Consider the following 17,327-nt stretch of genomic DNA (forward strand, 5'->3'; position numbering starts at 1 on the left):
ATTAGCAAGTCCAGCCACCCTCCTTCCCCCTAGCAAGGCTATCGCAGTTCAGAGCACACAAGTATCAAGCTACATCTAAAGAAATGGGGAACCTCAGTATAACACTCAGGCAAGAATACCTTGCTATCTCTTTTTCATTACTTGGTACAGGAATGTTTTTGAAGGAGAAGGGTGCTGGGACAGCAGACAGGGACAGGACTGGTGACAAACACTGAGCATTTTGCTTCCAGTCCCTGCCATTCCCCATCAGTGGTGATTGAAGCTCCTAGCATGTCATCTGCATGCTCTTTGGTGGCTTACAGGGAGCAAGTGTCAGCCTGGTTTTCAGGGAATAGATGAGCACAGCACCCCGTCACCAAGATAAATGGCATCCTCGCAGGCAGTCTCAGCATAAAACTCCACGCTTCCAGGATCATTTTGACCAAATAGTAGGGGGAGGGAAGATCTCTAGCAGCAACATCTATTAAACTGTAGGCACTCCCTTAATGAGCAGCGCTAGCGGTGTCTGAAACGGGACCAAACACGCAGCAGGAGAAGAGGTAACCCAGCAGCCTCGCAGACCTCTCTGCTGATGACCTGGGGTCTGCTGTCCTCCTGGGGCCGGGCTGATGAGCACTGACAGAGGCTGGGGGACACGCGGCAGGGCTGGACGCAGCTGCGTGGGGACACGTCAGCGGTGCCACATGATGGGGAAAGGCCCGTGGGCACAGCGTGACACACAGCCTCTCCCCACAGTGTGAGCCCAACCATGGGCACCAATCCTGCATCACTACGCCTGGTCCCCTCTGCCCCTCCCAGGCATCATAGAATCATAGAATTGCCCAGGCCAGAAGGGACCTCCAAAGGCCATCTAGTCCGACCCCCCCGCAGTCAGCAGGGACACCCCCAACTAGACCAGGTTGCCCAGGGCCTCGTTGAGCCTCTCCTTGAATATCTCCAGGGAAGGGGCCTCAACCACCTCCCTGGGCAACCTGTTCCAGTGCTCCACCACCCTCACAGTGAAGAACCCTCTCCTCATCTCCAGTCTAAATCTGTTCCCCTCCAGCTTGAAGCCATTGCCCCTCGTCCTGTCACTGCAGGCCTTTCTAAACAGGTTCTCCCCAGCCTTCCTGTAGGCTCCCTTCAGGTACTGGAAGGCTGCTATTAGATCTCCCCGGAGCCTCCTCTTCTCCAGGCTGAACAACCCCAGCTCCCCCAGCCTGTCCTCGTAGCAGAGGTGCTCCATCCCCCTGATCATCCTTGTGGCCCTCCTCTGGACCCTCTCCATCAGGTCCATGTCCTTCTTATATTGAGGACTCCAGACCTGCACACAATACTCCAGGTGAGGCCTCACCAGAGCAAAGTGGAAGAATCCCCTCTCTGGACCTGCTGGCAACACTTCTCTTGATGCAGCCCAGGATGGGATTGGCCTTCTGGGCTGCAGCTGCCCACTGCCTGCTCATGTCCAGCTTCTCATCCACCAGCACCCCCAAGTCCCTTTCCTCAGGGCTGCTTTCTAATACCTCACCCCCTAGCCTGTACTGATGGTGAGGATTGTTCCAGCATCCACCCCTCTGCATCCCATTTTGGGGTAGGGAACACAGGCAAAAGAAAAGCAGAAGCTGCAGGGCTGTGGTTGTGCTCTGGACTGTCATCTCTCCTCCTTCAGGACATCTCGGGAAGCTCAGCAACACATGAAGGCAACAGTCAAGTGCTACTTCTCAACTGAAAGGTGGCACCTCCCATGTTACGGTGCTTCTCCAACTGGTGAGGAAGAGCTGTGAGTCCCAACCAGCCAGGCTTTCTCCTGCACCACTCCGTTCCTTGCTAGGGAGCTATTTTGCAAGATGAGAATTGGGAGACAACAGCGCTTGGGGCCAAAGCCACAAAAGCACAGCACAGAGAAGGTAAAGTATGTGCAGAGTGCCTACTTCCAAACCAGAAAGCACTGTGCCAAATAGCTGCAGGTGCCTGTCTGAATATGCAATCAGCCAGATATCCACACCTTATTTGCCTGGGTTAAGCTTCCAAATATCACAGGTGTGTGATGCAAGACCAAGTTCTCATTCATTGGCACCTGCATGGATTTGAATTTGCAATCACTTCCTGCTTTTTAATACCCTTTAGAGGGTCCTTTCTGCTCTGTGAAATACAGTTTTGGAGAAGATAGGAGTAGGGGGTCCTGGGAACTGCAGCATCTCTCATCTCCACCTTCCTTCTATGGCCAGGGCCACACAAGAGCCTGTCTCTGGCTGTGGTGCTTTGTAGCACAATTTGCCAGTTTAGAACAGCCATTAAATACACCACGATGGAGAAAAGGATCTTGAGAAAGAAATTTCCTGTAAAGCTGGGTGTCTCCTTTGAGCAACGGGCCAAAACAAAACCTGGAGTAAGCAGTTGGGCAGAAATTGCAAGTGGTGGGACTGGATGAAGAAATAACAGGAGGGGTAAGTGAGCTCAATTTACAGAGGCACAATTTGCACCACGTTAGTCAGAGGGTAAAATTACCAGTAAACTGGGGGTGAGGGCTGGCAGAAGAGAGAATAGAGCCATCAGCATATGCTTGATCCCAGTTTTGGTGGATATGGCCATAGCAAAGCACTGCACTAATATGGTACCAGCTCCCAGTCTGGGACTGGGTGTCAGCACGGAGTGCAGGCAGGGGAGCTCAGCTCCACGCACGCACCAGTTATTCCCTCTGAACTCACACCACCTCTTCCCCAAAACTGATTCTGCTTCTATCTACCCATTTTCCTACTCACATGAAAAGAAAGGTTTTCCCTATACATTGCTTTAACTGGGGCGGGAGGAGGGCAGGGAAAGCAACTGCTTTCATCTCCTTCAGTCTTCAAATCCACCTTTATTTCTGCACCTCCCATGCAGCACGCACTGGGAAGGGGGGAAGCCCAGTGCAGCTCATTGCCAGCAGAGTCTTCCAGATATTGTTTTGTGGTTGCAGAGTCTCTGCAGCCTGAGCACCTGCCACAGCAGGCAAACACCCCTTAGCTGCTGCTTCGCAGGGTTGACTTTGATCTGCACACCTCCTGCCTCCCCCCACACACAGCTGCAGAGCGGGGACTCGATGGGTGCAGTCACCCCACAGCCATGCCCTGTCCCCCTTCTCCATGGCCACGGAGGAGCACACCAAGTGTGTCCTGCTAGTTTCTCAAACCCACATCTTCCCCCGAGGAAGATCTCATCACTACGCTTTGCAAAAGCAACCAACCGGGTCTATGCTGTGGTGGCTGCCCTCAAACATCAGATTCCAAATTAAGATTGAAAAAGGAAGATCTGCAAAAGAGATTACTGAGGGTTTATTAGTACCATTTAAATAACGGCTTCATTTGGACAGTGTTTTCCAAACCTGCAGGCACAGCCAGGCCCTTCAAGACCCTGACATAAGTCCTTGTTGCACTGATGCTTCTGTGACTGTTTAGTGTGAGGAAGAGGAGGCTGAGGGGAGACCTCATCACTCTCTACAACTTCGTGAAAGGACACTGTAGAGAGGTTGGTGCTGGTCTCTTCTCCCAGGTAATTAGTGACAGAACGAGAGGGAATGGCTTCAAGCTCCAACAGGGCAGGTTTAGATTGAACATTAGGAAAGAATTTTTCACAGTGAGAGTGGTCGGGCATTGGAACAGGCTGCCCAGGGAGGGGGTGGAGTCCCCATCCCTGGCTGTGTTTAAGGGCCATTTAGATGCAGTGCTGAGGGATATGGTGTAGGGGAGGACTTTGTAGAGTAGGGGAGATGGTTGGACTCGATGATCCCAAGGGTCTCTTCCAACCTGGACGATTCTATGATTCTATGTGGGAGTGCACTGAAGCACCTGACACGTTAGTGACTTTGTGTGTGTGACAGGAGGGAGGAAGGGAGAGCTCTCTGAGAGAGCTTCCCGCTTTCCCATGGGAGCCCTGCAGACCTTGCTCAGAATAGCCTTTTCTCTGTTCCCACAGGCAACATTGCTCGGGGTGGGGAGAGGCCTGGAGCCTGCCTTCATCCTGGCACACGTGGCTGCACGTTAGAGGTGATCTTTGAAACTAGTCAGGACAGCACTTGGAGGGTCCCAGGGTAACGTGCTCTGGCATGGAAACACAAAGGTTTCCATCTGCACTGTAAATATAACTGTAGTCATCTGTAGCTAATTATAAGGTAATTACAACTAAGTTGTCAAAACCATTAAAGGAGAGTCTTGTGATTAAAGGAGTAAAAGAAAAGACAAGGGGTCTCTGTATGTCCCTCAGCCAGAAGCTTTCCTACCTGACATAGCATTTAATTCTGCTGTGCCTCAGTTTCCCCAACTAGAAAACAAAGGCAGCACACTGACCTACCTCTACACGTGAGGCTTAAGTCACTAATGCCCATGACAGGCCTTCAGAGTCTCCAGTGAAAGGAGCTATAGATGGGTAAACACCAAGTTATTAATGGTCTTTCATTTGAAGGAGACCGAGATGAGAGGAAAGGAACTGGCTATAACCAGCACCATCCTGTGAAAGTAAAAACATACAACTGAATGGTTTCTCCAAACACCACTGTATTTTTCTTACTGCACCCAACCAATCTTGCCATTTCACTCAGAATAACTCCTGTTACAATGGCAATGGTGTTGCTGAGGACCGGGACATTACATTACTTGTTCTTGAATTTCTGGCTGAGACCTTGGAAAGCCATTGCATGAACACAGCATTCAACTGCAGCCAATACTCACAAGGATATCAGTGTTTTCAAAATAGTTCCTCCAGTACGGCCTGATCTTCCTCTGGCCTCCTATGTCCCATACGTTCAGCTTGAAGCCTTGAGACTGTACACTTTTGATGTTAAAGCCCTGGAAAAAGGCAGAAACAAAGCCACATAGAGCAGAAACCTGAATGGCTGGAGCATTTTCATAAGCTTAACATTAACACCTTATATATCCCATGCCTGCAATGTGCAGCAAGGTGGGCCGGGCAGCCACAAAGATGGATCAGCTGTGGGAGAGGCACTGGTGAACGTGAACACAGCCCCCAAAATATCAGTTTGCCAATATTCTTGGGTCAAGGGTTGACACTGTCATGGCTACGGAGACATACGATGCAGTTAGTGCCCTGGGAGGGCTCAGCAGGGTGGGTGCAGGAAGAGGTGGGAGAGCTGCAGATAAGGAGAAAACAAGGGCGCTGTGAGAAACAGGATTGAGCTTGTGAAAGCTGAGTAGAGAGTCCCAGCTACCACGAAGGCAGAGGTCTCAGCTCAATTCGACACGACACAGCTAATGCCGGGCTTAAAAGAGCAACAGCTGCATGTCTGAAGGGTCCATTTCATCAATTAGAGCACCAATTGAAAGGGCATTCAAGTAGAAAAACAGGATGTGGCGTGGGCTGGCAACGTGCTGCCACACAACCCAGGGGACTGGAGCTTGGAACTGGGGTGTTGGGGCTGGGAGCCTTGGGAGGCAGCTCCGGGGTGGGGGGAAGCATCTCCCATAGCTCTCTAGCAACCTCCTCTGGTCAACACAGGAGCGATGCTGCACTGCTTCTGATGGGGGACATCCCTGTCCCCAACCCTGAGGCTCAAAGAAAGGGGACCACAGGCATCAGAGAGGGAGCGCTGGAGTATGCAGGACCCTTGCAGTTGGTTGGGTGAAAGATGCAAGGAGACAAGGACTTGCCCAGTGCTGCAGCATCACCTCTACATGTCCCCTGTTGGGCAAGGACAAGGAACAAAGTCTCATCCGTGCAACCCCAGCATGATCCAAAAGCCCTCTGCAGAACTCCTCAGCACTCATCCACTTTTGCACGGCCTGACAGATCTGGCCTGATGCTCTCTGGCTCCTTCAGGGAGCCTCCTCTTATGCAGAAAACACACCAATTTAAGGATGCACCAGGCTCCAGTTGCTCCCCCTTTTACTAAAATACTCTGCTGAATCATGAGTGCTTTGTATAATAAAGCAGGTGGGACCACAAGAACTGCCTTGGGCAGGGAAAGGCCTTCCTCACCTGTGTTGGCGTGATGTGGCTGATGTCCTCAGATGCCAGCTGTTTCAGGAGTGTGGTCTTGCCTGCATTATCCAGCCCCAAGAGGAGGATTCTCACCTCCTGGTCTGGGGCACTTTTCAGTTTACGCAGGATCGACAGTAAACCCTAAATCCACAAGAAAGATGGTAGCTGTTATTTCCCCCCTGACTCTCTCCACCCCTCCCCATGACATGCCCTCCTCCCTTGAAATGGGTTCAGTATGGTGGTGGATCCCAGGACACCTTCCACCCCTTCCTGCAGTCCCTATTCCCATTTCCTCTTCTGCTCCTCTCCCCTATTTTCCTTCACAGAATCATCTAGGCTGGAAGAGACCCTCGGGATCATCGAGTCCAACCATCCACCCTACTCTAAAGTTCTCCCCTACACCATATCCCCCAACACCACATCTAAACAGTTCTTAAACACAGCCAGGGATGGTGACTCAACCCCCTCCCTGGGCAGCCTGTTCCAATGCCCGACCACTCTCTCTGTGAAGAATTGTTTCCTAATGTCCAGTCTAAACCTACCCTGGTGCAACTTGAACCCATTACCCCTTGTCCTATCATCTGTAACTTGGGAGCAGAGACCGACCCCCGTCTCTCTACACCCTCCTTTCAGGGAGTTGGAGAGAGCGATAAGGTCTCCCCTCAGTCTCCTCTTCATCTCAGAGCGTATCGACGAGGTCTCAGACAGCACAAATGTCACTCAGTGGGGTGCATCACGGGCTGCATTGCTCTTGTCACACAGCTGTCTGGCATCAGGAACACAGTTGCCTACGCATATCGTACAGAAGCTGCAAACCAAGTTCTTGCGAGCTCTTCATTATCTTCATCAGAGGGAAAACCCCATTAATTTAATCTCCCTCCTAGTTAACTGCAGGTTACTACGTACCTGACACCAGTTCTTTTCATAGTAACTCCCTGATCATCTCAAACCCCGTTTATCTGCCTAAAACATGCTGGACCCATGGGGCACGTGCAGTTCTGATTCTCAGGATGTAGCACTTAACAACTATCTCAGATCACCACACATCCTGGCTAAGAAAAGCACAGTGGATTTCAGTCATTAGCCAGGCTCAGCTCTCTGAGCTGACAGTATCACTCAGGATTAGGAAAGAGAATATGCAGGTCAGCTCATTTACAACCGTGCACGTTACAGCAGCACACCCAAGCTTTTGTCAGCGCCGCCACTCAGAGACCTGCGCCCCCCCCGAAATGGCTGGAAAAATATTCTGGATCCTGGTGCATAACCAAGAGATGCAAATCACCCCACTTCCCCCCACCTCTCACTACCCAGCCCCACAGGAGAGGGGCAGCTGCATCCGAGGGCACAGGAGCAGGCAGTGAGTCCAGGGTGTCCTTGGACACGTTGCCGTGCTGCTCTGCACCCCCTGCTTGGCAGGGACTGTTCCTGGGAGCCCGAGCAGCACACACCACACTGAGACCCAGCCTGGGGACACAGATGCTCTTGCAACTAATTTGCCTGAGCAAATCCGGGACAGGAATACACCTACAGCCCTTTCTGGAGCCCTCAGGACTCCTGCTTGGTCTCTCCCAGACAATTCCCATGTTGAAGACCCAGAGCCAAGAGCAAAGTTCAAATATCAGCACAAACCTGGGCCCACAGGGCCCCGTCTCTCAAGCTTTTTTTTGTTCTCCCATTTGCAAAACAGAGACAAAGCTTCTTGTCGACCTGCAAGGGTGAATCAGTTAAATGTCACAAAGTGCTTTGTTGCTATGAGGAACTACACCCTCTAAATATTCCTGCTGGGAGCCAAGGACTATTTGAGCCGTGAAGGTTGCTCCCGATCCCCTCCAGATCACGGCAATCAGAAACCTGTCCTCAAGATAAAGAGCTGCAGGACGCGGCACGACTGTCAGGGCTGCAACGCGTAGTTGCAGGGCTGTAGCAGTGCCCTTCTGCCAACTCGTGGAGAGCCCCACCACGGCCATTTGGGAAGCAGGGCTTCTGGCTGCTCATCACACCGCTCTGAGGTGGGGAGGGTCTTGGGAAGGACACGGGGCTACAGGTCGTGATGCCAAAGGTTTCGGTAACGCAGGATGAAAACACACTCAGATTCAAATGCACGTGAGATTCGATCCACCTCTAAGCATTTTAGATTTGTGAGTAACTTAATGGTTTTCCGTTTAATTAGCTGAAAATACATGCAGGAGGTATAAGAAACAGGTGAGAATTTCACTGAATTTTAGAGTTGGAAGGGACCACAGAGATCATCTAGTCCAACTCCCCTGCTGAAGCAGCATTGCCTAGAGCTTGTCAGAGCATGTTACTCAGGAGCTTCCAGGCGGGTCTTGAAAATCTCCAAGGAAGGGGACTCCACACCCTCCCTGGGCAGCCTGTTCCAGGGCTCTGTCACCCTCACCGTGAAGAAGTTTCTCCTCATATTTGAGTGGAACCTCTTCTGTTCCAACTTGTGCCCGTTGCCCCTCGTCCTCTCACTGGGAACCACTGAAAAGAGTCTGGCTCCCTCCTCCCTCAACCCTCCCTTGAGATACTTGTAGGCGTAACAACATTGGGTTTGAAGGGTATCTGTAGCAAGTCGCAGGATTGTCACTGTTGCTGTGTTTTTAAAAAGCACTGTGGAAAGCCGAGGTTCAGAAATTCAGAGCTCGCTCAAGGAAGAGCAAAACTGCAGTCTCACAGCCCGATTTGCAGGCTCAGGGTGTCCCCATCTCATAGACACACCGGTAAAAAACTGGGAACCCAGACCCCACCGAAGAGCTGCTCATGGGGAAGGGGGTCTGCTCGCCAGCGGGTGCCATGGCTGCACGGTGCTGGCACAGTAAATCCCCAAACTGCTTTTAGTCGAAGCGTACAGTCCTGTAACATCCCCGGGGGCCAGATGTTCACAGCTGGCTCTCGCCTGTGGGCCCGTAGCTAATGAATTTGAAGGGCTGCCTTCAGCGCGGGCAGTCGCTGCGAGCCCTCCCAACCCAAGAGCCCCTCTCAGCCCCCAGCCCTGGTTCTGCCCCGCCGAGGGTCCGGGCTCCCACACGGCTGAGGGAAGAGAAAAGGAACAGCCACAGAAATACCTCTAACGCCGACTTATTTACATACACGTCCTGAGTGCCCTTGACATCATTAAAAAACACAAGGTTTAACTGCGCGACTAGCAACACACATTTTCTTTTCACCTGCAGTCAAATTCACAGTGGTGTTTGTTGGCTTGTAAATCCATGGATTTCAGCTCCGTGCGGACAGACCCCACAGGAGCAGGAACTCTAAAATTCACACGTTCTCCCTCCTTTCCAGGGAAAAAACTGAGTTTCCCATTCTTATGGGCCTGACCCAAAGCCAACAGACCCCAGCTAAAGCACTACTGCCGACTGCAGAGAGCTCTGAATCAGGCCCTATTATTTTAGTTTATTGCTCATGGTTAAAAAAAGAAGCTGTTGAAATGCTAATCCTATTCACAGCACCACTCGCTAAGAGCAGAGCAGTGTATCCCAGAGCAGATCAGGATTAGGAGCCTTTTACATTTCAGAATTCTAACTCCAAACTAGCGAGCGCAAAGAAATGTATTACAAAGTATTGCTTATCTACCAGGGAGCAATTCTCAGGGGTCGGGAAGAGGAAGAGTTGTAAATGTTAATAGAGCTTCTCCCATTGTAGACGGATGCTATTTCTGGGCCAGTATGACAGCCTACGAGAAAACGATCAGCATCGTTCCATATTCTACTCAAGTGACACTGCTGCATGGCTGATCACAGGATTATCTGGGCTAGCCAATGGAAGAGAGGATATATATAGAAATAAAAGTATTCTCTAAGGTATAAAGTAAGCTGATTTAAAAGGCTGGAAGACAAGCAGGCCAACATCGAGAAGTGGACTTTATTTCAGTAGCTGCCAGCACAGGTTACACGGCCTGTGTATACAACTTAAATCAAGAGCCAAATAATAATACTGGCTACTATGATTGTTACTATTTTGTAAATAATATTTAAAACTTGCATCCAGCATTCTCCCTCTAGTTAGTGAAGAATTAAGATTAAGGAAAGTCATGCACAGATGGGTTTGTAACATTTTTTTTTTTTTAATTGGTCTTATGAGCACACTGGCTAGGAAGACAAAAAGCATTTCCTGACAGCTTAGTAGACTGGAAAAAATAACTCAGCCGAGTTCCCTGCTGCATGCCACCACTGTGTGGGACAAGCAGCCCTCACTGCACACACACTGATGCACAAGCACTTCTCTGCAGCACAAACACTGAAATTAACTCGGGCTGAGGAGAGTCAGAAAGCAACCCTGTGCTAGTGATGGGAAATGTCAGGTGGAAAGCCACGAAATGGGGAAAATCTGGTGCAAAGCCGATGCTCTGAAGCAACAGGAGAAGAGCAGGCCTTTGAAGCAGGGCAGCAAAATGTCTCAATGCTGTGACTTAACCTGCAGCAAGGAGGGAGGATGCCCAGATGGCAGCCAGGCCAGTGGCACTCACTCACTGGGACGTCCAGGGTGAGGAGCAGGACAAGTTTTGAGCAGAATGGAGACGTCAGCTGGCTGAGGAGCTGCAGAGACAACTCAGAGGAGTGTAAGGGCAGCGTGTCATTTGCACAAAACTAAGCAGACTGCGGCATCTGTAACAGAGAAGGGTACTGCAGATGCTGTTCAGATAATGAAGAGCACAGCGTGGCAGCGCGCACAGCCTCTGCGAAGGGCAGCCACATGCAGCAACTCAAGGCTGGGCACAGTCAGCCAGCAACCGCTTCTTGGTCACCTCTGGGTTAAGCAAACTATGTTTTATATCAGATGGGCTTGTTTAAAAACATCTTTGTCCTTGATGGAGAGGGTTTTCTTTACAAGCACCATGAGGAGACAGACTGATGGGGTCAGCAATGAGGAGACTGCATTTTCCAGACAGCGAGCGGGGACATACAAAAAGGGAAAAAAAAAAAAAAAAAAAAAAACTCCTGACAATTACTATGAAATCAGAGTGGGGCATTAAATTCAGAGATGCAACTAAATGGGCAAGAGCACTCATAAACACATCGGGCATGAAAGCAAAGCTAACCATCTTATTAGCATCCTTCAGAAAACAGGGATGTGTGGTTTTATGAAAGTGTATCATTGCTAGGTTTAAAATACCCCCTGAATTATCAAAGGACTTTCAGTTATAGCTGCATGCAGTAATTCTATTCTCTTAAAAAAATAAAATACAGACATATATAAAAATACAGTGACATTTATAGTCCTAGCTAAGGGTTTTGTGGGTTTATTCAGCTTTAAATCCATGCTGTATATGGGTCTTTTGAACTAGTTGATGCATGTAACTACATCCTGTACCACAGAAGCCGCTGAAAGGAAGATTCACTTTATAGGCCAAAGCAAAAATTGGTTTGGGACAAACAGAGCATTGAGATAATCTGTTTAAATATTGTATCAGATTGGCAATATAAAGCCATAATGGAAAGAACAATTTCCCCTTGTACTGAGGGCTGGATACATAGGGCATGGATAGAGCACGGCCCACAAGCCGCTGCAGAGCACAGTTGATTCCTATTAGGACAGAGAAGTAAATGTATTCTGTTTAACTTTATTAGCCACAGAGCTCAGATAATGAATTTCAAATAAAACCACCCTCAGTCACCAGCAATTGCTTATCTACTAGATGTGGATATTTAGCTGGAATCAAATCAATTCACCGAGAGACAATACAGCCACAAGGCTCAGCACCTCAGCCTGCCACCGCGACCGCATCTCCCCCATCTCTACATCCCTGCGTGGACGCCCTCTCCACCGCTGCTGCAACCACAAGTTACTCGTCTTCACCTTCAAGGCCTTTCCCAACCAAGCACGGCTGCTGTGGAGGTGATGGCTCCTGTCTCCCCACGGCTCGTGATGCCCCAGCCCCACCACTGCTGATCTCCATTCTCAAACCTCTGTGCCTTTCCTACAACCGTGGGAGAAACTTTGCAAAATATCCATAAAACCACCCCATGATTCCCCCGCTAATTCCTTGGCTGCCACACCTACAAGCCTTGATGAGGTTTAGGCAGCCAACCTGCCAAGTTCAAACCTGTCCTGGGCTCTCCTTACTCGTATCACTCAGTTATCGCTCACCTCGGGCAGACCCGACCTCCAGAGAGCGGGGAACATCTCCGTGTTCTGCCTGCACAGCGCCTAGCACGGCTCTGGCCCACTATTTATTTTTATTTAAGCAATTTTGTAGTGGTTCACTGTTTTTAAAGAGTAAGTTAAAGACAGCAGGTGCACTCCAGAGGGCTGTGTTGCCATTCAGAGTGACCTGGACAGGCTGGAGAGCTGGGCAGAGAAGAACCTCATGAGGTTCAACAAGGGCAAGTGTGGGGTCCTGCACCTGGGGAGGAAGAACCCCAGGCACCAACAGAGGTTAGGGGTGGACCTGCTGGAAAGCACTGCTGAGGAGAAGGATCTGGGGGTCCTGGTGGAGAGTAAACTCTCCATGAGCCAGCAATGGGCCCTTGTGGCCAAGAGGCCAATGGGATCCTGGGCTGCGTAGGGAAGAGTGTGGCCAGGAGGTGGAGGGAGGTCATTCTCCCCCTCTGCTCTGCACTGGGGAGGCCACAACTGGAATCCTGCCTCCAGTGCTGGGCTCCCCAGTTCAAGAGAGACAGGGAACTGCTGGAGAGAGTCCAGCGTAGGGCAACAGAGAGGATGGAGGGGTTGGAGCATCTCCCTGATGAGGAAAGGCTGAGAGAGCTGGGGCTCTTCAGCCTGGAGAAGAGAAGGCTGAGGGGAGACCTTCTTCATGCTGACAAGTCTCTAAAGGGGGGGTTGCAGGAGGATGGAGCTGGACTCTTTCCAGTGGTTCCCAGGGACAGGACGAGGGGCAACGGGCACAAGCTGGACCATGGGAAGTTCCACTGCAATGGGAGGAAGAACTTGTTTGGGGTGAGGGTGGCAGAGCCCTGGCAGAGGCTGCCCAGGGAGGGTGTGGAGTCCCCTTCTCTGGAGATCTTCAAGCCCCGCCTGGATGCTCCTGAGTGATGTGCTCTGGGCAGCCCTGCTTTGGCCGGGGGGTTGGACTGGAGGGTCTCTAGAGGTCCCTTCCAACTCTGACAATTCCGTGATCCCATTTCAGAAGGTCATGCAGGAGAAACTAACATGGGGGAGGACAAGGGGCTTACTTGAGCCAAATATCCTTCCTTCAGCGGTGGATATTTGAGGCTACATTTGCCATCCAGGGTGCAATCGTGCGCACACAGAGCTGGAGGGGGGGAGTCCTTCCTGACAACTGCACTGATTAGCTGGTGCCCCAAAGAATGACGTTTGATTACCTTTATCTTCGGCTGCAGAACTGCAAATGTCACTAATGGTCATAAAATCACCCAGTCTTTTTCAAAATACAACCGAAGTAAATTAATCTATTGAGCACGGTTTATTCAATACTTCTTACTCTGGCAAAACTCCCAAAAAATCATTTGCTTGCTGCATGTCTCCACCATATGGTGTCATTCAATGCAGACTTTCTTTCCTGCACTGAAATCCAAAATTTAACGGAGTCGAGTCACCTACAGAGTTTTTTCCAGCTCAAACCCAATAATACAGTTTTCTGTCAAAGAGGTCGTGCAGCACTTTCTGGCTTGGTACATTGACCAATATCAGCATGAGTCCTCCTTTCATAATTAAAATCAAACTCCTCGGGTTTTAGCAAGTTTGAAGGAAGTGTTATGCCCTGTGCAGAGAAGATACGACGCCCAGCACTGGACAATGCCAGCAGTCTTTGTCTGCTCTCAGAACTCAAAAGTTTTGGCCAGTTGCTGGTATATTGTCCTATCTATAGGGACCTTCTCATACCAATGTCTCAGCAATCAGTAAAATAAACCAAAACCATGACATGACATGAACTGTGCTGGGAAACTAAAAGAGCAAGACACTTTTAAAGCTCTTGAAAGCTTGTTTGTTTTGGTTTGGTTTTTTTAACAGGGACATTTCAGACAGTGAGGGACTAAAGCAAACTTCTGGGTATGAGTCCACCTACAGCAGGCAACAGATAGATGCTGGTTTGGCTACAAACATGACCTCCAAACCAGGAGGAAGATGCCTTACTACACATTTAGCTATGCTGGTATTTCATCCTCCCCACCGGATCTGCCTAGCGTCAGCTACACAGTCCATGACTCAGTTTCCTCAACTGTCAAGTGGGGGCCATGCTCTGACATCCCCAGTTTGGACACAACGATGTCATCTTCTATCAACGGTTTTAGAAAAAAATCTCTGGCCATCCTCCGGCCCCTGCCATCTGTCAATAACATACCACCCCCCTTGCTAAAGATTGTTATTGTAGTGATGAGGAAGCCACAAGCTCTGCTTCACACAGCATTTCCCAAACTTTGGAAAGCTGTGTCTCCTTTCATGTCGCAGCCTCCCCTCGCCCTCGCTGGGCGCCCACCGCAGATGCTGCTTAACGGCGCCAAAGTCTTCAGCGCTGCGCATCCCTCGTGCTACACAGTTTTATGGCTCATCCTTTCCCTCCGTGCTCCACCTCTGACCTTCCACCACCCCTGCCCCACAGCTGGGAGAGACGCTGGTGTGCTCTGCAGGAGGAGACACTTCCCCTCTGTACTTACTCACTGGGATGAACACCAAAATAATTTAAATATCAGCATTAACCCTCTTATCTCTGGAGCTGGAGCAAGTCATCATTGAAGGGAGCTTAAGCACTTCCCAACGCAATCACGACACGCCAGGAACACGCTCACGGGCAGCTACCACAGCTCAGATGACAAGCAGTAAATCATTACATCAAGCTGTCTGGATCATTTTTGACTGCTGACCCACACCCCCAGGCTGCCATAGCTGCCTGGGATGTATTTGCTGGTATTTTCAGAGAGTTTCTACCACTAAAGATTATTCTGCTTTAGCAAAAGTTGAGAATCTAGAGAGACAGTAGAGAGCTCCGCAGTCCTCTGCCCAGCCCAGCCAGTCCACCAGGCACCCCGAAGCGCCACCCACCCTGCCTGAGAGGCTGCAATTCAAAAAAACAACTCCCAGAAATGGAAAATAGACAAAGAGGCAGTAAAATGTTGTATCAAATAACACGAACACTGGAAAACACCCAGTCCACCCTCTCCACACACAAAGCGCTCGGATAACAGCGGCCAGATCCCAGACTACACCAGCTTATCGGGACATCACAAGGCAGAAGAGGAGATTTGGCCAGCAGCAGCTGCAGGCCAAATGTGTCCCACAAAGCACTGCACTGCTGGAGGCAGCTGCCCTCATCTTTACAGCAGATGTCCCTCCTGTGATGGCTTTGGTGTCTGGTGTGACATGCTCCATCATCAAGTGATCTAAAATAGAGCAGATCCCCACAGACCTTATCTCAATCTCTCTCCCTGTGGCCCAGCAGGTGGGGACACAGCCAGGATTAATCCAGGGAAGATGAGGAGCTGCCTTTGCTGCTCTCGCTTACGCCTCCTTTCCATCCAAGGGGACACATTCATGGTGTCCCCTTGCATGAATCCACAGAATCACAGAATCCAGCTTATGTTCAGAGGACTCCCGGACAAAACACAGCTTTGCCCTTGGAGAAGCTCTTTCCCCATTGCTATTTTCTTCTGCCTGTGCTCTCTGCACATGCTGCATCTTCAGCAGCAGCTCCCCCACAGCTCTCTCTTTACCACCCCTCACCCAGCAGCCCCAACCCTTCCTTCCAGTTCTCACTGGACTCTGCCAGCATCCCACCGCAACTACTCTGGAACCTAAACCCAGACTGTTTCCACCACCCCAATCCATCACTCAACCTTATCCCAACCTCAATTCAGAGTACATTACACCCTCACCACCCCACCAGTCTTCCAGGATTGCCCTCCACCCTAACCAGATCCTTCACTGCACTCAAGACCCCAGTTCCTCCCTTTGGTCCACATTGCTCCCTCTCAAACAAGACATTTCTCCCCTTGAACACTTCTTTCCTTCCTGGGTCCTCTCTTTCTCAAATCAGTATCAAAACTCCACTTCCAGCCCTTCCTGCACTGTATTCTTAACTATTCTGTTCAACCCAGACTGTCGCTCATCTTCTTAGTCTCTAGCAGAACACCCCCAGAGCACATAACGTCCCAGCAAACTGTCCCAGCCAGCCAATGTTGACTGGGTTTTCCCAGTGACTCACCAGACTGTCCATCCCACCCAGCTGGCAGGTTTCTTTCGGTCCCCGAGCCCTGTGCCTCAATCCTGTCCATCCCTGAACACCCAACCTCTTCAATCCAGTCTTTCTCTGCCATGACTGAACACCCTTTCTAAGGCTGTTCCTCAACAACTGGCTCTTCTACCTCAGCAAGCTCTCCTATACCTCCCTCAACTCCTGTAGCCAGGATCCAAGCACCTTGGTGGGATTGTCCAGTGTCCCTTCACAGTCACAGATGCTCCCAGACTCTCCACAATTAATCCCTGAACACTGTCCTCCATCTTCACCAGTCTCCTCCATTGCTCCTTCCCTCCTCTGGCCAAGTGGGCCACTGCCATCCTGCTCCCCAGCCCTCCCAAGCACCCAACCCTGCAACGTGTCTCCCACACCGTGACAGAATCAACCCCAGGCAGGCTGACCCCATCCCAACAAAGTCCCACCCCTCCCCTAATAACATCCACAAACCTCCCAGCATCTGCCAGGACCTGACTCGACCCCCTTCTCCAGTCCACCATAGCCTCCAGCTCCTACCAGGATCTCCTGTAGCTGGAGGCCCCAAATTTACACCGTCCCCAGCCCTAGAGGCATCCCTTGGGCTGCGTGCCCCTGGCCCCCACGGCCCCAGGCCCCCATGCCTGACCGGATGCCCCTGCCCTGCCAAGCCTGCGATGCCCCAGGCCCTGACGCTCCCCTTGAGTGAGCACCCGGTGATCCCAGGCCTGCCAGACCCCCCGGGTGGGCTTCGCCAGCCTTCCCGGTCCCAGCCCTACCAGAGCGCTTGGCGCGAACCCCGGCCGGGCAGGCCGGCCCCACGGCCCGGGGCCCGCCGTGCCCCCGGGAGGGTGTCTCTGGCCCCCATTACTCCACGCTCCCCCGCGGGGGGCGCCCCCGGCCTCAGCCCCGCCACGCTGGGCCTTGTACTGCCCGCCCGGGCCGGGCCCCGCCGTCCCCCGCCCCGCTCACCATCCTCTGCGCGGCTCCGGGGTTACCATGGGCAACTGCGTCACACACACGCCGCCGCTACGTACGGCGTCACCGCTTCCCGCCGTACGTACGGAACGTGCTGACGTCAGGCGGGAGGGGCGGAGCTCGGCACGGCTGCCCGAGCCTGGCTCCGCCCCCTCAGCCCCGGCGCGTGCGCACAAGGGGGCTGGGGAGGGGGGAGATGGGCGCGGCCGCTCGGGTCTCTGTGATTGGCTGAGGGCGGCCACGCGTCGGAGCCCGCGGGGGCAGG

The 17,327-nt window shown here is 51.5% G+C and overlaps 1 protein-coding gene across 1 annotated transcript in view; it reads right to left on the bottom strand.

Moving 5' to 3' along the window:
* Window positions 1–17,164, bottom strand: part of ARL3 (ADP ribosylation factor like GTPase 3) — a 29,511-nt gene extending 12,347 nt beyond the window's left edge. Inside the window, exons 1-3 of the mRNA XM_014958805.1 lie at window positions 17,057–17,164; window positions 5,950–6,093; window positions 4,686–4,802 (exon numbers count right to left, since the gene is read on the bottom strand). Of these exons, the coding sequence (XP_014814291.1) occupies window positions 4,686–4,802; window positions 5,950–6,093; window positions 17,057–17,059 (264 nt within the window). The 5' untranslated portion in view covers window positions 17,060–17,164. The remainder of the gene's footprint in view (window positions 1–4,685; window positions 4,803–5,949; window positions 6,094–17,056) is intronic.
* Between the last annotated feature and the right edge of the window lie 163 nt (window positions 17,165–17,327).

Source organism: Calidris pugnax, unplaced genomic scaffold (genome assembly GCF_001431845.1).
Source record: "Calidris pugnax isolate Ruff unplaced genomic scaffold, ASM143184v1 scaffold4, whole genome shotgun sequence".
Classification (NCBI taxonomy): domain Eukaryota; kingdom Metazoa; phylum Chordata; class Aves; order Charadriiformes; family Scolopacidae; genus Calidris; species Calidris pugnax.